Source organism: Mastigoproctus giganteus, chromosome 1, assembly GCF_048544385.1.
Source record: "Mastigoproctus giganteus isolate SK-2022 chromosome 1, ASM4854438v1, whole genome shotgun sequence".
Taxonomy (NCBI): Eukaryota; Metazoa; Arthropoda; class Arachnida; order Uropygi; family Thelyphonidae; genus Mastigoproctus; species Mastigoproctus giganteus.
In genome coordinates, this window is record NC_143575.1 from 146710270 (window position 1) to 146736344 (window position 26075).

General features: G+C 38.7%; 1 protein-coding gene across 6 annotated transcripts in view; it reads left to right on the top strand.

Annotated features, from left to right (window-relative positions):
• The window catches only part of LOC150091181 (uncharacterized), a 210898-nt gene that overhangs the window by 80209 nt on the left and 104614 nt on the right, over window positions 1-26075 (top strand). For 4 of the 6 annotated variants that reach the window (XM_090382576.1, XM_090382602.1, XM_090382610.1 and 1 more), the window contains one exon: window positions 4628-4664. The exons of 1 other annotated variant lie outside the window; for it this stretch is intronic. In XM_090382576.1, coding sequence (XP_090238702.1) covers window positions 4628-4664 — 37 coding nt within the window. The remainder of the gene's footprint in view (window positions 1-4627; window positions 4665-26075) is intronic. One more of the 6 variants, XM_090382584.1, reaches the window with a different exon arrangement.

Genomic DNA, 26075 nt, shown 5'->3' on the forward strand with positions numbered 1-26075 from the left:
GTCACAAGGCTTTCCTGAAATCCAAGTATATGATGTCAAAACTATTTTTTGCATCCAGTTCCTTTGTAACCACATCATAATATCCAATCAAATTTGTCAGACAAGACTCCTTATCAATCTCTAGTTCAATCAAACTGAATTACAGATGACAGGGAATTGAGATATTGCAGCAGTAGAGTTTCTGATCCCAGAGGGACAGTGGCAAAGATATCATCAACATAACGACACCAACAGGTAAGTTCAAGAAAATCTGACTCAAGTTCTTCCATGGAGATATTGTCCAATATAGGACTAACAGGGGCACCCATAGCTGTGCCCTGTATTTGGCAAAACAGTCATTGAACATGATCACACCCTCTGTTAAACACATTGAGAGCAGTACAAATATCATCTGTAGAGAGAGAGGTTCTGCTTCCCAATGTGGCATCCCTGCTCAAAAGGTGTCTTACACAGGCAGTAGCCTGTTGTACAGGAAGGGAAGTGACATGCCAATGGAGACCATAACCTTGCCCTTAGAAATAGTAAAATCTTTAATAATACACAAAATATGTGTACTATTAGAAATAGTGTAAACAGTTTTAACAACAAAAGGGTGATAATGACTTGGCAACATATTTATAAAGTTCAAACGTAGGTGTATTACAACAAGGAACAATGGGCCACAAAGGAATATCAGGTTTATGGATCTTTGGAAGCCCATAAAACTGCTGGAGTCTACAACCTGTTGCATGAAGCTTCCAGCCAACATTCTTACTAATCTTGTTAGCTAAAAACCAAGGATGCACAAGTTTATTAACTTTAGATTCCAACTTTTCCAACACTTTCACAGGGGAGTCTTGCAGAGTTCTATAAACCTTCCAGTTGTGCAATTGAGTGAGGGCTTTACGAATATACTCAACTTGTCCAGGACAATAGTGCGCCATCCCTTATCTGCAATAGTGTCGTCTTTGCACAAAGAAGAAAGAGTTTCCCCATTAACATCGTCTGAGGTTGTTAGTGATAGGCTGGATGTGTTGTAAAATAGAAGCTGTTTTAAAGTGAATTACATTAGCAGTCTCTTCAGGTAGCGTGTCGAGAGATACTTCAACACCCATAGCCAAATGTGTGATGGGAGGTTTACAAGGAAGTACTGCAAACTTCTTGCTGAGGGCTAAGAGATCACTTTGCTCCTTAGATAATTGTTTGCTACTAAAATTCAAAACAAACTGAGAGTTATCTCGTGTGTGTGTTCCTAGCAGTATATGCTTCACATAATAAAATGTTAAATTTATTCTACTTGTATGCACGATACACTTCAGTCACACATGTCTTGGAAACACAAACCACTGTAGAAAATATAGGAGGAGAGACCAAACCTCTTAATTTCTGCATGAGCCTGGATTTATTCTGATGATCCTTTCAAATTCTTGATGAACACTACCGATCAAGATTCCCAAAGTTTTCAAACCAAAGCCAAAACAGGCACACTGCATGTGGTCGCAAGAGAACAGTTCCTTGAATCTGAAACCTCTGGGAATAATACAATGAGCTTTACAACAATGTGCAAAGTGCAGAGTGGTGCCTCCGTAGCCAGGTGGGAAGGGACAGCAGTGCGTAGCACACATTTCTTGATTAGACCGGGGTTTGAGCCTGTCACCACCAAATACGGAGGATGCGGAAAGGTCAGGGAATGACCACCGCATATCCTGGAGCAATATGGCCTTAGTTGCTAATGCTCCTAAAAGCCAAATAACAAACAAGCAAAATGCAGATGTTGTCTATCATGGCCTTCAGACATAAACAATTTCTGCAAACTGACATTAACACCATACACATATGGGCCATACATTAAACGGAATTGGAAACAGGCCTTGAGCTTCAGGTTGCATATTACACAATTATCTAGTGAACAAACAATATATACTGGATTACACCATTCACCGACTGAGCTCATGAAGAGGCACTTCGTCTCAAAAGCTACTGTGTATTTTAATGCTTTCATCTTATTGTATTTTAACTCTTATTTTATTTTATCCCTGTTTTAGTATTTTATGTATATATTATTTACAGGCGGGCCTCGATTAACGCGATTAATCCGTCCCGCGAGCACATCGCGCAAAACGGAAACGCGTTAATCGAATATCATAACCAATAGGAAAAATTATAATTGGTACTTGACCTTCTGGAATGTCCATAAAGAATTTTAAATAACTTTTAAATAATACCTTTTAAATAACTTTTTAACTGCATGCCATGTAAAAGATAATAAAAATTATAGAATTAAATGTTTATTGTTCAAAATATATAATGGAGAAACTATTTGCTACAGAAATATTTGAACACAGTCGTTTGAACAGTTTTGGCTTTCGTTTTTTCTTCATACAATTTCCGATAGCCGACAACAAGCTTCTCTAGGCCCTGGCAAAATAACTTGCTTCTTTCGATGTTAGGATCAACATCCATTACCTTTTTGTTTAAGGTTCTCTGCGATACGAAAGATTTTGCCTAGTTCTTTTACCGTTATCTCCTTTGAGGTAACATTTTTCATCTGGCTCACACTCTTTTTCTTCAGCTTCTTCATGCGCACGCTGTTGCTCTATTTGAAGGAGATCATTGTCACTTAGCTGTTCTAAATACGAATTCAGTGATTCTCGAACGTTAGCCGCATCCAAGCCTTTGAAACCACGTTCATTACCAATATTAGTTATGTCTTCAATAACTTTTTGAACTGCATCTTTGAAGCAAGTAAAATCGTTTGCGCGGGGTAAAAGATGCTTCCAAACTGCTCTCATATTACTGGCTGTCACTTCTTCCCATGCTGCATGAATGTTTTCAATGGCCAATCGTATGTTATATTTTTTCCAAAATTCTGGTACAGAAATTGCATTATCTCCTGTTATAGCTTCAAGTGCCTGTGCAAAGGTTCTGCGGAGATGGTAAGCCTTGAAAGTTGCAATCGTCCCCTGGTCCATGGGTTGCAATAACAAAGTCGTATTCGCCGGTAAAAAAACAACTTTCACATTTTCATTTAAGTCGCCAAGTGCAGAAGGATGTCCAGGTGCATTATCTAAAAACAACAGAGCTTTAAAAGTAAGATTATTTTTCTTGCAATAGGCTTCAACTGTTGGACAGAAATAAGACGTAAACCAGTCTTCAAATAGGGCTTTGGTCATCCATTCTTTTTTATTTGAACAAAAAATGACTGGAAGAGTGCGATGGCTGTATCCTTTTAAAGCCCTAGGATTTTGTGCACGGTACACAAGCATGGGTTTCAATTTAAAATCACCTTCAGCGTTACCTCCTAATAAAAGTGTTAGTCGATCTTTTGAGACTTTATACCCAGGTTGTGATGCTTCATTTGCAGCCAAATAAGTTTTAGTTGGCATCCGTTTCCAAAATACGCCCGTTTCGTCTACATTAAATATTTTCCGATCATCGTATTCAGCATCCTGAATGATTTTTTTGCAATTCTGCAGGAAATTTGGCTGCAGCATCTTCATCAGCACTAGCAGCTTCCCCTGTTACTTTAACATTATGCAGTCGTGCTCGATTTTTGAAACGTCCAAACCACCCTGAACTAGCAACAAACATTTCAGTCTCCCCTTGATATTTTGTTTCTTTGAGCTTAGTAAAAAGGTTAATAGCTTTGCTCTGAATATTGTCCTTAGATAATGGAATTCTTTTTTGATTGCAATCTTCTATCCAAATTGATAAAAGACTTTCCATTTCAATCATTATTAGAGTTCTGTTTCTGGTATTTTGTAAGACAAAAGAAGATGATGAAACTTTACCTTTCTCTTTATATTCGTTCTTACGGCTCAAGATAGTTCGTACGGTAGACTCACTGTATCCTAGATCTCTTACGATTTTCGCATGGTTTGCACCACGTTCATGTTTTTTAATAACTTCAAGTTTATCAGCTAAAGTAATAACTTTTCGTTTTTTTTTTTTTATTACAATCATGTTGTTTTTCACTCTTTCTTTTATCCATAATTAACAGGGGTAGAAAATTAGAATTTTTAAATACGTCTGCACGTGACTTTATTAGGTGGAGACAAACAAGTAGCACGTCTACTTAGTTGATGGAACACACTGAGGCAGGAAGTGGACAAACGCTTGTTTATTGGCAGTCAGACATTTAGTGCGCGATTCGAATCTTTTTCAACTATCAGAAATAAAAGATCGCGTTAACTGGAAATTTGAATCGCGTAAAGTAAAAAGTGGTATCATTTTTTCCAATCGCGGTAACTGAAAACCGTGTTAATCGAACTCGCGTTAAGCGAGGCCTGCCTGTATTTATTTCTATAAATTTATTTTAACTCAGTTTGTTGGTCGTCGCTAGAAAGCTATAAGAATGCTCTCAGTGGTTTAATTGTGTACTAAGAAACCCATGTATTGTAGCTTTGTCTAAAGTTGTGCTAGTACTTGAAAGATACATTCTGCAGTGATTCAAAAACAAAACTGTTGGCAATTCAGCGTAATGGCCATTAGACTAAAATACTAATTGCTGTGATCACAGTGTTTGTCAAGTCCCAGGTAAGGAAAGGTTAACAAACACTAACATGTTTATTAATAAGATTATTTTCTTTGTTTATTTATTTGTTTATTTTTGATTGATTTACTGACTTTTTGATTGATTTATTTTTAGATTTGTTAGAACCAACTCTGGAAGGAAATTTAATGTGGTAAGATCTTTCTTGAACTATTGAAAATATAATCTTGAAAGTTTCATGTAGGGGCAGAATAATTTTATATTAAATTATATAAGGGGGTATATGAAAATTTTGTGGCCTGACATAGAAAAAAATGAAGCAACTCTTATTCAGCATAGTCACTTTTAAAGTCTAACAGCTACACATACTTGATGCAACATTCCATTGTCTTTTTCTCAAGTCCTTACCTAGAAATCAGTCTTGATTCTCTAATTACTCCTCGACTGCATGAATAACATTATTTTTCTCAGCATGTCACCTTTTCAAGATTTTTTTTTTTTTCTTTGGTGGCAGAAATAGCTAGTAATATTATTAGTCATATGGTGCAAGGAAGCCTGAAGCTTATGCTGCACCAGCCAAAAAAAAACCAGATGTGAGTCCCTGGGGAAATATCTCAAAGTTTGGGTTTGATATTTTATAATCCAATTGTAGATTTACAATTAGATAATAAAATATAATCTCAACAATAACCATGGACCATTGATGGTCCATGGTTATTGTTGATGTCCATGGTTACCTGAACTTTGTACCTAAGAATGTTGTAATTTATTAAGATCTCTCTAGAGAGTTCCCAACAATGTTTGGCCTTTAGTAATTTTTTGTGAAATTTCATATTTCTAGGAAGAATGTTTAACTTTTGAAGGTAATCACTGAGTATCATCCATTGATTTTCCCCAAAACTGATTACACTACATTGGTAGCTGAAAGCATCTTTTATTTTTTGAGACAAGGTGATGGCACTCCATGGTCCTTTTTAGTACCTCTATCATAGTAAGTAATCCAAGTTCCATCTGTGGTCATCAGTTGGCTAATTAACTTGTCAGAATCCTGGGAACATTTTGTTGTTGTCTGCACAATTCATTCTTGCCTTCTGGTATGCAGTTTTAAATCACTTGTTACCAGTGGTGGGCTCGCGAGAGCCCATTGTTATTTTCCTTAAAAGTTTGCGAGCCCATTGTTGGGACGATCATTTATTATACAAATGAAATCCTGGATGCAATTATTGAGTATCCAGTGCCAAAACTACGGTGGGACGAGCGGGGCCCCATTCCCAGTATTTTAATGGGCAATCGATCAGTTATGTATTTTAAAATTGCTTCATTTTTGATTTAATTTTTAAAATTCCTCTTGGTAATTACATTTAAAATACAGAAGTTTCCGTTGAACGAAGAAAATTTCCATGTAACGAATGGTTAGAAGAGACAACTTTGTATTCGTTGTTCTCCCCTCTGACATTTAGGTAATTAGAAAGTGCGAATTAAGGGTGAAAGGTACCGTTTCACAATGTTAGTGATGTCCGTAAAGCCTATGCAGTCCCATATCGAGAAGTCGCGCAAGCCAATATGCTTTCCATAGCCAGTCAGAGGATTAAGAAGATTCCTGACATGGATAATAGCCTCTGGTCCCCTTTACTCCAACAAACAGGTGTATGTTTTTTGGAGAAGTGAGTGATCCATGCCTTCCAGTAACATGGTTACATGGATACTAGTAACATGGTTACAGTAGCTGAATATTCGTGTGATTCCGACATTTTGCACAATATTCGAAGAACTAGTGACGGTAGCCACGTGGAGGGGGGAGGGGGATTAAGGCAACTAAGATATTATATAAACTTTATGAAGATGAAATGTTAGCAGATTCTGAAATTTCGTTGAAGCTTTTACTGTGTAGAAAATGTTCTAAAATATAATGGCATAGGGGCAATAATAATTAAAAAAAAAAAAAAAAAAAAAAAATGTATGCATTATATCGCTCACAGATTTGGAGATTGGGTTATCACCAATCTCCAAAAAAAAAAAAAAACCACCGCGAATTAAAGATGATTTCTAAAGAACTTGATGTGGAAACTATAAAGATTGTCTGGATTATTAAATCTACTTTTAAATCTGGAATTTCTTAACCATTTAGCACTAATGATCAACATCCTGCAGGAGCTCTCTAAGCTTTCAGAAGCTTTACAGATTCACTATGATAAAAGCAGATAAATTAATTATTCGAACTATCAATGTTATTGCTAATTTGAAAAATTTTGAAGGAAAATGTGAAGCTAAAATTGAGAGCATGTTGAAGTGGAAAGAATCAAAAGTAAGATCAGTAGAATTACTTTGTGACAAGTTATTAAATGCATTGTTTTATTCTTAAAGGCTAAGTTATTAATGCAACAGTGATTTTAAATTAAATAAAGAAAATAATGATACCACTGAAAGAAATTTTAAACACATGCTACCGGAAATCATGGAATATTAAAGAACTTTTGTCTCGGTAGCAAGATGGTGAAAACTGAATAAGAAATTTGTTTTCTGATAAAATATGAAATAAAAAATTAATGATTTTAGAGATTTTGTCAAAGACAATTTATCTTTAAAATCGAGTGAAATTCCCTTTTCAATTAAGAAAGCTAGAAACATCTTTGAAACCACTGTGATTAGCAGTGCTGAAGCTAAGCAAACTTTCAGCATACTGAATAATATTGTGTGACAGTTAAACACGTTGCAGATTATGGTGACCATACATCTAAATGGAAAACCATTGCTTCAATTTGATCTGGATCGTTATGTCAAATCATTCCTCCGTAACAATAGCTCAGCTATTGAGCAAAGAAGATCGAAAACAAATATTAATAAAGAAGTGAATTGCATACGGCAATTTTTAGAATAAATTTTTCTTGAATATTTGTGTAATAACTTTTTCATGCAATCTGTGATTTTTGTGTACACCGTGAAAAAAATCACAATTTCATGTAATCTGTGATTTTTTTTCTAGAACAGTTTGTTTTTATATGTAATATTTGTTTTTATATTCTAGAATGTTTTGTGATAATTCATTATTTGTGATATGGGAAATATTTTCATGTTATTTTTTATTCGCAATATTAAAATTTTATCATGAAAAAAAATGTATCCATTATATTTCCTTAGTTATATAAAATAAAATAAAAAAGTTGCGCGTCTGCCGAGTACATAGATGGTTTTATGTGAAACATGGTTCGCGTTTCTTTTCGATATTTTGCTTTATCTCCTTTACGAAATAAAGCAGATTTTGTATTGTAAATATTTTGTTGATCATTCACAAATTTCTATAATTTCTGGAAGACAATATACATAGTGTGCATAGTGTTAGGGTCAGGTGGCACCTGTGGTTTCCCACATCTGTGCCATATTGTCGCTGTGAAGGAATACAGTATTACTGTAAATGCCAGAAAAGTGTTGTGGGTTGTATATGACATATTGCATTAGGTTCTGTTGTGTGTCCTTTGCATTGTGTTGTCCTGGCATTTGGCCGCAGGGCCAAATGTCAGGACACGATTTCACGTCAGGTGGGACTCCACGTTGCCCCCCCTTCCCACACACACACCACTAGGAGGTAGCCAGGCTGCCCATTATTCTCTGGCTTGTCTCCACCAGGGTCGCCAGAGCTTCCTGGACGGAGACAAAAAAAAGATACAGTCGGAGAAGTACAGAGTGCATGCAAGAAAGGAGGGTATAGCTAGAAATATGGAGGATGTAGGCAAAGGCATCCTCCAGGTTATCAGTCGAGCAATAAGAGCCATCAGGTGAAAGGGGAACCAGGGAAGGAGGATAAATAAGACACAGCAATAGAGCTGCATGTAAATTGCCACTGAGGAATCAGGTGGCCTGTACGCCAGTTGTTCCTATCCAGGTTAAGATTGGTTGGCCAGTTAGGTAAGGATATAAGATGTTTGGGTTGTTCCTATTTTGTGTTGGCAATAAGGTGCTCCGTCTTGTGAAAAGGGCTTGTGCAAACTTGGTAAACTTTTAACTAAAGTAAGAGACATACTTCCTACTGCAACGTATCTAAATGTCGAGGCACCTAACAATGGAATGTTAGCTGAACAGCTGCATATGCAAAAATGTGAGACGAAATAAGAAATTGTTGACAAATCTTTGTATCGTTGCACTCATATGACAAATACTTGCAATCATACTTACTGCAGTAGTAACTGAAGGAAGTATGATTGTGACGTCATACTATTTAAAAATTCCAAATTAGAACTCGAGATATCGTACTGGTCACAAAAAATGCATCACCCGCTCTAATCTTACTACTAGTGAGTGCTCCACACAGACTAGTGGTCTGAGCGTGGGAAGCACATCTGGCAGATGCCTCGGATGATGCCACTTCAGTGACTGATCAGATTTACTCGGTAGGTACCCCCCCCCCCCCCCCACCAAAAGATGTTTCATATCAAAACGTCATCAAAAGTGCGAGCCCATGGTTAAAATAATATTCACAGCTCGTGGTGAGCTTGTTACAGATTTTCTTGAAAATTATTTTCATGCTAAATTCATTTATAAGATATGTTTAGTGTGTTTGCATATTTTGCAACCCAGTTGTAACCTGATAAGCTGGTGACTAGCTATGGTATTTTCTGTGGTTGACACAGTTGAGGGTTGTCTAGACATGTTCATCTTTTCCACATGTCTGGACAATCTGATATTTTTTGGACTCAGTCACTCAGTTCTTTATGGCACAGAAAAGCAACAGTCATTTATTGTGTAATTTCTCATCTAGAGTCAGGCCTTTTAAAGATATTTGATTACTGTATGGCTTTCTTTTGTGAAATTATAGGTGAACTGTAAACTAAAAAAAAAAAAAAATTAGCATTAGTAGAGGCATACAATGCAAGAAAGCAAGCTTATGCAACATCAGCCAAATTTCACCCCTCCGTTCGTTCCAAATACCTGTCCAGCTCAGCCTTAAATTTATTTAGGCTATAAACTTCTACAACAAAAGATGGAAGTCTGTTCCACCAATCAACTACCTGCTGGCTGAAGGCAAACTTCTGCACAGCCTTTCTTCCTAAGAGCAACCCTTTATTCCATTCACTAATCTATATGTACTCATTCCAACAGCTATGTACCCTTCTCTGTACTCATTCCAACAGCTCTACATCCTTCTTAAAATGAGGCTTCCAGACCTGTATATAGTACTCAAGGTGTGTCCTGACAATTGCCTTATACAAGGGGATAATCACTTTTCTCTGCTAGAAAAATTCCTGTATATCATTGGCAAAACACCATGAGCTACTCTTGCAGACCATCTGCACTGCTCAGAAAACTTCATATCTGCCTGCACAATTATCCCCAGGTCCTTTTCATTCTCTACCACTGTCAGTGTAGTACCTATATGTACCCCAGTGTAGTACCTATATGTACACCTCTGCTCCCCAGTGGGAGTGTGTGCCCATATTACCAGTGCTGTAGGACAGTTTTACATTATTTCACTATATTCCAGACCAGGTGAAGATATAAATCCAACTATTGAATACCTACAAGTAGTCACAAACTTGCTACCTACTGCAAATATCATAGTGTGTGCTGATGTCAACTGCCGGTCAGCCTTATGGCATAGCCGTACAGAAGACAGAGCAGGCACACACAACGGCCAGATACTTTCAGACTATATAGCCACCTCACCCTTTCAAGTGCTAAACCAACCAAATAACCTCCCAACTTTTAGCAGTACCATGTGGGAGAGTGACATTGATATCACTCTTGCCACCAATTCAATAGCTTATAAAATCACAGACTGGTGTGTCCAGCCAGCCTGGACCACATCAGATCACAGAGCCATTTCCTTCAAACTAAACAGGCAATTACAAACAACCCAACACTCTCTGTTGGATATCAAAAGGTATAACCTTAAAAAGGCAAACTGGCAGATTTTTGCAGAACATGCAGCAGCTGAGCTGCAAAAACAGGAAAATGAGTGGTCTAGATCAGGCAACTGTAGCCCGGACGAGCAAGCACTGACTATGACAAACATTTTAACAAAAACAGCAACCCTGTCTATCCCACGGAAAAAACCGAGGAAGCAGACAGTTCCCTGGTGGTGCCCCGAACTGACTATACTCAGAAGTAGGGTACACCAGGCACGGAGACATTTTCAAAGAGCCAGAACATCTTGGTCACAAAATGAGGTGGATGCACTGAGAGATTCTTATAAAACTCACAGGAATCAGTATACAGCCCTCATAAGAGATAAGAAAAAGGAATGCTGGAAGCACTTGGTGGGAACTACTGGAAACAATAACCCTTGGGGAGTTGTCTACAGAATAGTGACCAACAAGCTGCCAAGAGGAGATGTCTTAGAAACTACTGTCAAACCAGATGGAACCCCAACCCTGTGTTGGGTGGATTCTGTAAATAACATCCTAGACAGTATCATTCAGACTGAAACTGGAAATCATTCCCCCACCCAGCTCGACATTATAAAAGAAAACACTGAATATGACAATGCCAATATTGAACCTCTGTTCACTATACAAGACTTAGAAATAGCACTATCTAAAACCAAAAACAATAAATGCCCAGGTTTTGACCTCTTAGAGGTTGAGATTATCAAAAAATTAGCAGAAATAGCACCAGATAAATTAATAGCACTACATAATAACTGTATGACAGAAGGTATATTCCCAAAAATATGGAAACAAGCTGTGTTAAGGTTAATCCTGAAAAACTCTGAAAAACTCCCTACTGATCCCAAATCATATAGACCAATAGCCCTACTCCCTGTACTAGGGAAAATATACGAAAGATTAATATACAGCAGATTAGCTCAATATTACACAGAAGCAGGCTTGCATTCCAACAATCAGTATGGTTTTAAGCAGGGCAATTCTACGGAGGATGCCATGCACCACCTACTGACAACAGTTAAAAACACAGAGGAGAAATATATGCTGGCAATCTCCATTGACTTTGCTGGGGCATTTGACTCACTGTGGTGGCCTAGTGTCCTTAGGAGACTTCGCCAGGCAAATGCCCCACAAAACCTCTATAAGGTAATAAACAGCTACCTTACAGACAGAAGTGTCTCAGTACGCACAAGGTTCCAGGAATTGACACGCCCTGTGAATAAAGGCTGCCCGCAGGGATCAATCCTTGGCCCTTTCTTTTGGAACATTGTTCTGGATGAATTTCTGGCCTTGGATCTGGGCCCCGTGGAAAGCCTGGCCTTTGCAGATGATATGATTTTCCTTGTAAAAGGCAACTCACGAGTGGTTGTAGAGCAAAGATCAAATGCCGCTCTCTTGCAGCTGCAGGAGTGGGCACAAATGCATATGCTCAAAATATCGCCTGAAAAAACCAAACAAATACTTCTAAAAGGTAATTTGGACATGAGAAGACGTCCACAAATCAAAATTAACACAATCACTATAAAAATGGTAACAGAACTAAAATATCTTGGAGTGGTCTTTGATTCAAAATTAACTTTTTACCCCCATTTGATCTACTTGGCGAAGAAAGTGCGAAATTATGCAGGTATGATTGCCAGGATCAGTCGAGCAGACTGGGGACTCAAAAGAAAGACCTTGGCAATCATATACCGTGCAATGTTCCTGCCTGTTATCACCTATGGAGCCGGTGCGTGGTTCATCCGCTCGGCCATAGTAAGAAATAGGAATAAATTAGAATCGATACAAAGGACAATACTACTCACTATTACCAGAGCATGTCGCACAGTAAGCACACCTGCACTACAGTTGCTGGCCGGAACTCTCCCACTTTACCTGGAAGTAGTCAAAAGAGGCTTATATTATAGATTTAAAAAGGGCATATCCACAGAATTTCTGGGGATAGCCCTTGATACAACCAATACCTTCAATGATGAAAGAAAAAGAATAGCCACAAAGCTCCACGAGCTATGGCAAACAAAGTGGGAGCAGGAAACCAGAGGTCTGGTCACCAAACGGTTTCTGCCACTGATGTCAATGGTTAGCCCAAAGCCACCTAAGTGGTATGCCCCTGGACTTTTTACAACATTTATATTGACAGGGCACGGCTCCCTAAAGGCGAAACTAACCTCCTTAGGCCTGACCGATGACCCAAACTGCACCTGTGGCGAAAGTGAAGACTGGGCACACATTCTCTATGAATGTATAATATATGACATCCCCAGAACAGAGCTAATAGCACAGATTGGTCCCCTTCCCAGGGGAGAAAACATCTCTTCATCATAGAAGAGCAAAATTATAAAGCTTTTACATCTTTCACACAGAAAGTTTTCGAAATGCGCAGAGCAATTTCAGCCCCCCAGCAATTAAACAATAATCAATAGTAAAATTGCCCAAGTTTCCCACCACGCCCAGATGATGACTTAAAAACTGTTAGGATAGCAGTATTCTGCACCCTGACAGAAACCTGACATAACAAAACTCCCCATGACTACCATGCCATGTGTAGGAACCTGGGGCCCCAAACCAATGTAGGGGAGGGGGATGGGAATGCATGCAGAGAAAGTGAATGGGAGTGAGCAGACGAGCAAATGTAATTGGCCGAAAGAATACAAAGTTAAAAATAACTTACATTACTTTATATATACTGTACCAACAAACATTTACAAACCACATAAACACTATCACTGCATTCTCCCCTGGCCTGCAAAAAAAAAAACCTTGCAGCTAGGCCTGCACCACAACTGAAGAATAACAGTAAGTTGCGGTGCCCAGAGAGTGCAGTGCAGAAAGAAAGAGTCGAATAAATGAGATGAGAACTAGAAGAATGAATAAAAGTGCAAGCGTGAGAGAAAAGAACACAAATGCTAAGTTAAGTACACACTAACCCTGGTTTTAATTAGTATTTAAATTTACGCTACCCATCATTTCATCCCCTCCTGGTGTGTGAGAAAAAGATGAATGAGTCGAGTGAAAAAGAAAAAAAAAAAAAAAAAATTATAAAATAAGAAAAAAGTATAAAAAAATAATAAATAAATAAATAAATAAAAAAAAAAAAAAGAATGCAAGTAGAGTGAGAATGCACATTCCGAATGAAGTAAATGTGTGCGTCTCCCCCCCCTTCACCTGGTAGGTTCCCCACTGCCAGCTAATATATCCCACCCCCAGAGCGGGATGGGCAGCTGGACCTTCATACCGGATTCGACACTCCTTGGACAAGACACCGACGAAGACATTCTGCGGCTTTGCTGCCAACACGCCATTGGCGATCCGAACTGGGTACTCTAACCTGGTTCCCTTTAAAACCCCATCCCCAGGCAGGGAATGGAGGAGATGGACCTTTGTCTCCTCTCCTCCCTGCCTACCCCCCATATTTCGCCTGGTGGGGCTCGTCTCCACTGACCTCTTTGGGGATGCCTACTCTATCCGTCCCTATTCTTCTATCTGTTTCCTCCCCAGTCTTCAATCTCCCCCCCCTCTCTCTCACTAAATCGACCGAGTACACCCCTTAACAATGCCGCCAAATTATAACCAACGTCTAAATTCTACCGGTTTATGCAAATCTCTAAGATATCTAACACTATCAGCTTTTATCTAGCGTTACATGTCTAAATTTAATACCATCAAAATTTTGCCCGACCTATTTGGCCTTTAACACATCTCTTTAGTGTTCAACCCTAACCAGCGATTTCCTAACAGCAATCCCATTAAGCATTAATGTCAAATGCATAAACTTTTATTTTGTTTTATTTTATTTATTTTTATTTATTTTTTTTTTTTTTATTTTTATTATTTTTTTTTTATTATTTTTTTTTTAAATAGGCCCTAGCCACTGAAATCCCAGGAAACTAGGTGGCAGGACCTGCCAGAGCAAATTGTTGTGATACTGGATACACCCGGCTAGCCTCCACGTGGCAGGGTATGGGCAACGTCGGGCCCCACTAGGGGCCTGGCGGCCAATAAGCCGGATAAACAATGGGCACAACATATCACACTGCACAGACACGACCCACACACTTTCAAGTCTCTGGCTTGATAGTGTACTGTCCTCGATACAGCGAAACACACGCGGAGATGGGAGAAATCCCAGGTGCAGTCTGACACGAACATACCTTATACCTTGTCAGTGTAGTACCACAGAGTTGTACGTTACTCTGGGGTTACTGCTTCCCATATGTAGTACTTTACATTTGTCAATGTTAAACTTCATTTGCCACCTCTCAGCCCATCTGCTCAACGTTTCTAGATCCTGTTGCAGCAGCGTATTGTCATTAGTGTCCTTAACAACCCTGCCAACTTTCGTATCGTCTGCAAATTTGGACATTAAGCATGATATACCATCAATATCATTTATAAATACAGAAAACAACATAAACCAGCATATTTAAGATATTACTAAAAAAAAGAGTTACGTTCCTGTAAATGTTTTTGATTTAACATTATCATGTTTTATTATTTTAAAATAAAATAATGGTTAGCCAAACTTTTTAAAATATCACCTTGTTCGTTGAAGACTTGTATAGCTTGCAACTTGCTTATTTTGTGTCTAGATGTGATGAACTTTGCTTTTGAAAGTTCCTTATGTAAGAATTCTGTTAAGGTCAAACATATTATTGTCAATGTTTTGGCAAGGCACTGATGTCAGCAGCATAGAAAGAAGTAAGCTGACTATGCAGCCAATTCAGGATACTGTGTTTGAGTTTGTCACATGTTCTGAATTTCAGCTCTACCAGGTACTCGTTCAGTAGCCTGAACAAGTGATAATCACCAGGGGTTAAATGTTGATCTTAAGGAGGGTGCTTGTGATTTCTGGGTCCAAGGTGTATGTGTTTTGATAAGTGTTGTTAGGCAGCAGATTGATTCCCTTTGATGGTTTTCCAGGCCTTTTCTTGTGAACACACGTTATTGAGAAGCAAGCTACTGTAAAGGTGGGCCAAAATTGATTAGAATTTGCAAGCGAAGGAAGTGCATTAAATTTTTTGCGTGGTGGAAACCTTCATGGCACCATTCCACTGAACCTCTGATTCCAGAGTGAATAGTGTATTCATATCTTATGACAATTGCTGTTTCATTGCAGAAACGCATTTCTCTCTAGTTCAGATGTTCAATGGAAACAAAACATTGTCTTCTGGTCAATTGTCAGATTTTTTTAGGATCCACCACATGCACACTTATCTTGAATAGTAAGTGTGCGTGATTAATTGCCTGAACACTTTCAACACTTTCACTTCCATATTACACACTTTAATTTACTTGTTTTCCAAAATCAGCTCCATGAAATTGATGAATGCATACTTCTGTGTCAGCTGGAAATGAGCATGCGATAAGTCAGCATCTTCTTACAGCTTTTGGAAAGCTTGTTGTACATATTTCATGATAGTGTCTCTTCCCAGTGTTCTGTAGTACACTTTGAACCATCATCACATTAATCACCCATTATGTAATAATAATTACATACTCAATAATTAGATATAGGTCTTCAGTTTATAGAATCAGGATGTAATGCATATTTAAGGTTTTCCAAAATTTAATGTTCAACTTTGGGCATGGCATTGTTCCTTTACTAATATCAGTAAGGACAAATACATGGTCAAAGTTAAGGTGTGGGGGCTGACAATTCAGAAGCCCCCCCAGATGGTTAGTAGATATAGACTTCACAGCGACACATTTCTTTTTTGTAAGGAACATCAATATAAATATAAGAACATAAAGATTCTTTAATAGTGGCTGTTTTTTTTTTTTTTTTTTTTTGTGATTTATTTTTGATGATAGAATAGCTTTACTTATCCTTTTATGGCTGAAACTAGAATTATTGGGTATTTTATATTTTTAAATCTCCTAGTTAAAATATCCAATTCTTCATCTAAAGTTGAGATTCTTTTACAGGATTCAGTGCATTCAGACTGTGTGTGCGCACACACACACACACACACACACACACACACACACACACACATGTTATTGAATTACTGAATTGAATTTAATCACTGATTAAATAAAACCCTTTTTTTTTATAAATAAAGGGGTGGTAATCATTACAGTGTAATAAAATGTAGCTTTCCACTTAAAAAAAATTTGGTATGGTAAGTATGGTTTGGTAGATCTTTGGTTTCGTATTGTTTGGTAATGCCATACATGCTAAACCAAAGATCTTTGGTTTGGTAAGTATGGCATTCACGCATGAGACAATACTGCATTGAAATTTTAGTAATGTTTTGTAGTAGTGGCAAGAGAAGCAGCAAAACATCAATTTTATAGCAAAAATTAAATTTTATAGTTAGCATTAGCAGAGGCATATGATGCAAGAAAGCAAGCTTATATAGCATCAGCCAAAAAAAAAAAAAAAAAACCCTTCTCTCATTTCACTCATCCATTAACTCCTAATGTTTGTCTAGTTTTGCCTTGATTTTATTTCGCTGTCAACTTCTACAATGACAGATGGAAGTTTGTTCCAGCAATCAACCACCCTCTGGCTAAAGGCAAATTACCGCACATATATTCTACAACTGTCTTTCCTCAGTTTGAATTTATGTCCCCTCAGGCAACTAATCTGGGCAAGAGGAAGGATCCTATCAGCATTGAGCTTGCTCAAACCATTCAATGTCTTATACACCTCAATCAGGCCACTTCACATGTGCCTAGTCTCCAGACACTGCAATTTGCAAAACATGTCTTTCTTTGTAAGAGCAACCCTTTGTTCCATTCACCAATCTCATTGCCCTTCTCTGTACTCGTTCAAGCAGCTGTACATCCTTCCTAGAATGAGGCCTCCAGACCTGTATACAGTACTGAAGGTGTGGCCTAAGCATTGCCTTATGCAAGGAGATAATCACCTCCTTATCCCTGCTAGAAAAATTTCTGTATATCATTGACAAGACACCATGAGCTATTTTTGTCTGCAATAGCAGACTGTCTGCACTGCTGAGAAATTTCATATCTGACTGCACAACTACCCCCAGGTCTTTTTTCAGTATCTACCACCCTGAGTGTAGTACCATGCAGTTGATACGTTACTCTGGGGTTACTTCTACCCATAATGCAGTACTTTACATTTGTCAGTGTTAAACTTCAGTCGCCACCTCTCAGCCCATCTACTCAACTTTTCTAGATCTTGTTGCAGTAGCAGACTGTCATTAGCATCGTTAACTACCCTGCCGACCTTCGTATCATTTGCAAATTTGGTCATTAAGCCTGATATAACTTCATCAATATCATTGATAAATACAGAAAACAACCGTCGGCCCAACACAGACCCTGGGGACACTACAAATAACATTAGTCTACGAAGAGCAATGTCCATTGATTACCACTCAGTCTTCTCACACTCAATCCTCCCTTTATCCATAGCAGCAGCTTGCCTTTAATGCCATACTGCTCCAACTTGTACAGCAGTTTTCCATGTGCAACAGTATCAGGCCCCGAGTGCCAAGCGATAGTGTCCAAGCGATTTTTCCTAAGTGATATATAGTGCTCTTTCTAAGCGATTTCGTTATATTTTCTTTCCAGTGCTTTCCTCATCCTTATTTCTTTATAAGTGGTTCTGTACTTAACAGATCCTAAGTAAGAACCCAGAAAGGAAAATCGCCTTTCTTTTCCTAGTATATTTATTAATTTTCGCACTAACAAACTAACCTCTCCAACCGCTTGGCCACTAGGTGGCACCGCTCCTGCCTCCACGTGGCGGGGCTGGAAGTCTGGGAGAAGAAATCCACTCTCCCAGGGCTAAAAGGAGCAACGATGGACAAAAATAAACAGTCCTCGTGTGGATCTTATGATTCAGAACTGGACAAACATAACCCAGATCATGACGACACAAATGTATCCCATGCTAAGAGACAAAAAAAAGAAGGAATGGATAAGACCACACCACTCTTTCTAATACTACACTCCTCCACAGACCAACCATTGAGTAAGCTGTCCCCATTTTTGATACAGAAATGTCTCGAAAATGTGGCTGGCCCTCCAAAAATGGTTCGGCGATTAAGATCCGGAGATTTATTGATCGAAATGACCGAACATAGACATGCTGAGAGGCTATTGAAAATATCTACTTTCGGTGGAATCCCCACAAAGGTTACCCCACATGCCACCTTAAACTCCTCTAAAGGGGTAATATCAGAGTGGGATCTATTAAACGTATCAGAGGATGAACTTGTGCATGAACTAAGAGATCAAAACGTGGTACAAGCCAAAAGAATTGTTATTAAAAGAGATGGAGAACCTACTCCCACACGGACGGTGATTCTAACATTCGAAACACCAAATCTACCTACTTATATTAAAGCTGGTTATCTTAGATGCCAAGTAAGACCATACATTCCAAATCCAGTCCGGTGCTTTAAGTGCCAAAAATTTGGTCATTCCCAAGCTGTCTGCAGAAGTATAGCCACTTGTGCTAATTGCGGATCAAAAGAGCATACACACACAAACTGTAACACTGAAGTGCAAATTTGTCCTAACTGCCATGGTAACCACTCTGCCTTCTCTAAGGAATGCCCTCAATGGAAAAGAGAAAAGAATATTCAAAAATATAAGATTGAGCAGAAAGTATCCTATCAAGAAGCTAAAAAACATTTTGCAGTACCTGCTAAGTCACCTACATATGCTTCAGTTACCCAACGGCTACGCTCAGTAGAAACTCAGACAGACTGCTCAGTCCCTCCAAATATCTCAATATCTGGTTGGGCTAAATCGCTCCTCTCGTCATCAAAGGAAAAACCTATTCCTAAATATGCTACTTGAGAAGCAAATACTCCTGTAACAATACCTCCGGATAAGAAGCCTAATGAGAAACCAAATGAACGAGCCAAGACCCCTGAAAGAAGCAACACTACTAAATTTATATCCGATACCATGGATATTGATGAAAAGATAGATGAAGATGACTCAATTCTTGAGATTCATCCAGAGGATGACATTGACACCGGTAGGCCAGTCTTCCCAAAAAAAGAAAAAGCAAAAGTAGACAAGCACAAACAAAAAAATCCGCCGTAAGAAACCAAACCCTCCTTTTAAAACCAAACAATGCAGACAGTGATTCAATGGAATTGTCGCGGATTTCGTGCTAATTTAGATGACCTCTACGATCTGCTAAGTGAATATAAGCCCGTCGCAGCATGCTTACAAGAAACAAACCTGACGAATGCAGTATCTATAACAGTTAAACGCTTCACCATGTATAGAAAAGATAGAAACTGCTCTAATGCATCACACGGAGGAGTAGCGCTGTTAGTAAACTCTTCAATTCCCTCCAGACCTGTTCCCTTGCAAACACCGTTGGAGGCAGTTGCAGCCCGTATCACCATTGGCATAACGATAACATTAGTCTCATTGTATCTGTCACCAAACCACGCTTTCACCCTGGCTGATTTAGATGACCTAGTAGGACAAATACCCGCTCCTTTCTGTATTCTGGGTGACTGGAATGGACATAACCCTCTATGGGGTTCTCAACAACTTGACTGCAGAGGGAAAATAATTGAGAAATTCTTGGATAAACACAATCTAACTATTTTAAACACAGGTGATCACACATACGTTCATGTACCATCTGGCTCAAGCTCTGCCATTGACCTAACAGTATGTTCTCCAACAATATTTCCTCTCATAGACTGGACAGTTACTGACAACCCTCTTGGTAGTGATCACTTTCCGATCATCTGTAATTTCTGTACAAGTTCTCCTCCGATCAACAGAATTAGAACAATCTGGAAATTTGACAAGGCCAACTGGGCTAAATATCAAGAAATAGCTCATTTAGATTCCACTATCATTGCTACTGACAAGATCGATTCTGCAGTAAGCTATATCACAGAACGAATAATGACAGCAGCTGAATCCACTATCCCGAAATCATCATTTAAAATCAGACTCCATCCAAAAATGTGGTGGAACGAAGCATGTAGCATTGCTAAAAGAGAAAGAAATAAATCCTGGAATCAGTTTAGAAAACATCCAACCACAGCCAACCTCCTACAGTTTAAAAGAGCAAGGGCTAAGGCTCGTTATATAAGACGGATAAGTAAAAAAGAAGCATGGGCACGCTATGCTGCCACAATAAACAGATTCACAATACTGCTACAGTCTGGAAAAAAATCAAACGTATCGATGGCAAATACCCACTTGTTACTTCCCCAATTCTATTTCTGAAAGGAAAGGAAATTTCTGAACCCGAAGAACTTGCTAATGCATTTGGCTCGTCTTTTGAATCACTCTCAGCTGTCTCCGCCTATGAACCAGGCTTTCAGATGCTAAAACGCGATACAGAAAAGTATAAACAGAATTTTAATACCACTCTCCAACATTCATACAATCTGCCGTTGACCATGACTGAATTGCTTAATGCGCTCACAAAAGTGAAAAACAGTGCTCCAGGTCCTGATGGAATTTATTACTCAATGATTTCCCATTTAAGTGAAAGATCATTAAGTGCTCTCTTACTACTCTATAATAGAATTTTCTTAGAGGAATATTACCCCACCAGCTGGAGCCATTCTTATGTGCTAGCCTTCCCGAAACCAGGAAAAGACCACACAGACCCAACAAACTATCGACCTATCTCCTTAACAAGTTGCTTGGGAAAAACAATGGAAAAAATACTTAACACCCGACTAACATGGTATTTGGAGACTCAAAACATTCTGAGTCCAAGCCAGTATGGTTTTCGGAGAAGTAGATCGACGCTCGATCTCATTATCAAAGCAGAAGCAAATATTCGGAACGCCTTTCTAAGAAATGAGCACTTTGTTATGATATGCATTGACATCGAGAAAGCATTTGATACAACTTGGCGTTATGGGATTCTTCGGGACTTACATAAATCTGGTCTTCGGGGTCATCTCCCGAAATTCATTCAGAACTTCCTATCTAACAGATCCTTCCAAGTCCTCTACCACTCGTCACTTTCTGGCACATATGTTCAAGAAGAGGGAGTGCCCCAGGGCTGAGTGCAACACTTTTTGCCATCAGGATCGATTCTATAACTAATAGTATACCTAACACAGTTGATGCATACCTGTATGCCGATGACCTTGCCATCTCATGTCATTCTCAAAACATGCGACTTATTGAGAGACAACTACAAGTCACCATTAATAGAATAGTCTCTTGGGCCAAAAACAATGGCTACAGAATTTCTAAACCGAAAACAACTGCAGTACACTTCTGTCGTAAACGTACATTGCATCCTGATCCAAACCTCCAGTTAGACTCCCATTGTATTACATTTCAACCAAGCACTCGTTTTCTTGGTATAATACTTGATAAAAAATTAAACTTCCTTGAACATATAAAATATATTCGTACCAGCTGTCTTAAGAAACTAAATATTCTCAGAGTAATCTCTGTCATGGGGTGCAGATCGGTACATGTTGCTACATTTATACCGCTCATTAATTAGATCCCGCTTAGACTATGCATCCCCTGCATACGCCTCAGCCAGGCCAAGTGTCCTGAAATGGCTTGATCCCATTCATCATAGTGCACTTCGAATAGCACTGGGTGCCTTTCGTACATCTCCCATTTTAAGTCTATATACGGAAGTCAATGAACCGCCGCTAGACCTTCGGCGACAAATTCTTCTCCTAAATTATGCCGCAAAAATCAGCAGCTTTCCACATCACCCGATATGGCAATATCTCTTCAGACCAAAATGGGAAAATCTCTATCGTACTAAATCACGTCTCAACAAACCATCTGGCATTAGGCTTCAAGCTATAAACACTATCTGGGGAATCAGCATGAATAACATAATGCAGGATACTAGCATGCAAATCCAGCCATGGCAAATACCCACAATATACGTTGACAGATATTTCCAGAAATGGGGGAAGAATAATCTTCCAGATATTAACATCAGACAATTACATCTGGCCCACTCAATTCAGTTTAGGAATTATATGCAGATATATACAGATGGATCCAAGACTGCCAGTAAGGTTGGTACAGCTGTAGTCCTGCCGGATGCTATCATCGCGAAACAGCTTCCCTTAGAATGTAGTAATTATACTGCTGAGTTGTATGGTATTTTACTAGCCCTGGAGAAAATAAAAGAAGCCTCATATACTCAATCCATAATATATACCGATTCATTAAGTGCCGTGAATTGTATGCAAAGTAAACGCCCCAACAGTCATCCTCTGGTACAACAAATCTGGGCTCAGTTAATGGCAATTCATGCCCGTGGTCACCGCATAATTTTTTGTTGGATTCCTGGTCACTCTGGAATCCCAGGAAATGAACAGGCAGATTTAGCTGCCAAAAATGCTTCAAATCCTATTTCTTACAATTTCAGGACACCTTATGTTGACTATAAATCCATTATACAGCAGACCTCTAAAGAACAGTGGAAACATATATGGGAAAAAGAAATAAATAATAAACTTTTTGAAATAAAGAAAGAACCCAAACAGTGGCGCTCCAGTCTGAGAGGAAATAGAAAAGAAGAAACTGTACTAGCACGACTGCGCATAGGTCACACATACCTCACTCACAGTTATCTATTAAGAAAGGAAGATGCCCCACAATGCAGTAACTGTTCATGTCCACTCACTGTAAAGCATATCGTTATCGAATGCCCGCTATATCTAAGAGAACGAAAAACTGCCTTCTCCTTACTTTTCAAAAATTGCAATCAATTAACACTACGTAATATTCTGGAAGATCGTCAAGATATGGATGACGTTTTTGTTTTCCTAAAATCAATTGATAAATATCACCTTGTTTAAATTTTTATCAGAATCAGCATCAACAGCAAAGATATACTAGTCAGAAATCAGTGCATTATAGCCACAGTTGCTGATGCACCAACAAACCTAACAACAGCAACAGTATCAAAAGCTTTCTTGAAATCCAAGTATAAGATATCAAAATTATTTTTTGCATCCAGTTCCTTTGTGACTTCATTGTGGTATCCAATAAAATTTGTCTCACAAGACTTTCCCTTAAAGTCATGCTGTATCTGAACTATAACTGCAGTCTTGTCTAGTTGTTCCTGTAGTACTTCTTTAACCAGTGCCTCTATTAATTTCCCTGGAACAGAAGTTAAATTATAGGTCTCATTACTTGTCACCCTTTAATCCCTCTTTATGAATTGGGGTCACATTTCCACATCTCCAGTCCATGGAGACCTCCCCTGAGCCCAAGAAATCTCTCATAATTATGGCTAGGGGATTTGCTTACTTCCTTTGCCTGCCTCCTTTAATACAACTGGATAGATCCCAACCACCCCAGGTGCCTTTCTTATGTTTAACTTCAACAATTTCTCCTCCACTTTGCTCTCAGTTATTACAAAATCTTTAGCTCCCTGCCAGAGTTTGATAAACTTCTGGCATTCCCCTCCCTGCATAACTCCTTATGTGTGAATGTAGATGCAAAATATCATTCAGTTTGCTCAGCTACCTGAGCATGGTCTTCAACAGTTGAACCATTGTTGTCAAGAGGACCAGTCTAATTCATCCTCCTTCTAGAGTTTGCTATGTAAAGAACTCTTTGCTGTTTTTCTTAGCATCCTTTACCAAACATTTCTCGTAATCTGCCTTTGCCTGCCTAACTCCTTTGTGACTTGATTTTGTGCCAGCTTATATCTGCCATATATTTCTGTCACCTCATGATTTATATGCATCCCATTCCTTTTTCTCCTCTGCTACGAGTCTCAGAGCTTGCTTGGTTTAGTTAGTTAACACATGCCAACTATTTGTTCACCTTCAGACAACAATAGCAAAAATGCTTCTTTTTATTCCAGTTGTTTGTTTTTCAATTTTTCACACTTGATACTGGTATTAGTCATTTGAATCGCAATATAGTAATAGTATTTGCCATATAGTGCAAGGTATTGCCATACAGGCTTTTGCTGCACTGACAAAAAAAAAAAAAAAAAACCCCCAACAAAGTAGATAAGAAAACACCAAATTATATGCTTCCCTCCTCACACAGGTAAGTATCCAGTAGACCTTTGAATTAATTCAAACTGTGGGCCTCAACTACATTAATTCAAACTGTGGGCCTCAAGGACAACTTGTTCCAGCTATCCACAACTTGCTGGCTAAAAGAAACTTCCTATGATCTAAACCTCAAGCCCTGTAATTTGAACTTGTAACCCCTTTTTGGAATTGTTTAGAACAGTGAAAATTCCTTCATTTGTTTTACTAATCCCTCTACAGCCTTATAAACCTCAGTCCAGTCACTTCCGAGGTGCCTGGTAGCCCGCATAACTGGAGGTCTTTCTTCATACGATTGTCCTTCTGCTGATCTCACCATTTGAGTTGCCTGTCTTTCAGTGCTTTCAAGAAGCTTGGTCTTTTTTCAGATGAGGTCTCCATTCCTGAACACAGTATTCCAAATGTGGTCTTACAATTCCTTTATAGTGGGATTATGATGTTCGTATCTCTACAGAATAACTTTCAATAAATCATCAATAGGACAAAGTCTGCCTGCGCTGCCTTCCATCCATCCACTGATATGGAAAAAAGGTCAGCCCAACTTGGGAGAAATGGAAATGTGTGGAGATATGTCATGTAGTGGGGCTACAATGGGAAAGGAAAGAAGTGGGAGATTTCCCTTGAGATTTATGAGGTGTCAGAAATAGGGGCTCACATCTGGTGAGTATGGGCTTAGTACACCCAGGGTCCTGAGCTGGATATCATCATTCTTCTCTTTCTTGGTGATTTTCTCTCTCTTCCCCACCCCCTTTCTTAATGGACAACATTAAGAAAGTTGGAAAGGAAGGGGGGGATAGTGTGTGGGAGGAGAGGACAGGTGTATAAAGGGGGACAGGAGGCATATCACTTATGAAGATTGTGGGGATAGTGAGAGAATGGAAACATAATTTGGAGAAAAGTTTGGAGGAAATAGACTTTCCTAGTGTTAATCCCATCATTTACCCACTACATTTGGTGTTTTTTATGTGCCATCATGCAACAACAGAGAGAATGGTAATAGTTGTGCCAGAATATTTATTATTTTATTTATTAAATTTATTTAAATAAAAACAATGGTACACAGGATGATTGTTTATATTACTCCCAGGGGTTCACATCTGGTGAGTATGGGCTTGGCACACCCAGGGTCCTGAGCTGGATATCATCATTCTTCTCTTTCTTGGCGATTCTTTTCTACTTCTGACACTCTCTCTCTCTCTCCCCCCCCTCACAGAGTAACTTGGGAATTTTTGACTGGTGCAGCATTAAGCCTCAGTCTTCCTTGCACTATATGGCTATTAATAATAATAATAATCTGTGGTGGTTAGTACATATTTAATATGTATATCAGGACAAATGGAGGAATTAGAAAAGATTATATAAACATGAGAACCGATACGTTAAAGGAAGTTGCCAGCAGGGGTTGGTAAATAGTGTTGTAATATGTAGGTTGTTAAATACACTCTGCATATTCTTGAAAGTTAGTGTATACAGTTCCCCCCCTCCCTTTTTTGTATGGAGTTGATCACCTTTTTAGCCATACAGGTAGTTGTATGTAGTAGCAGAGATTAGATTGTTTTCATATTCATCATGTTGTGTACAAATTGTACAGTATGTTTACCTGGGGGTCAGTGCCATCACAAGTGCAAACTGCATATTATCAAGTCCCAATTTGGTTAGTTTGGTTTGTAGAGGTTGTAAGAGCAAAGTGAAAGCTGTTAAGAAGGAAGGCTGTGTAGGAGGAATTGTTTGTTGCATGAAAAATGATTT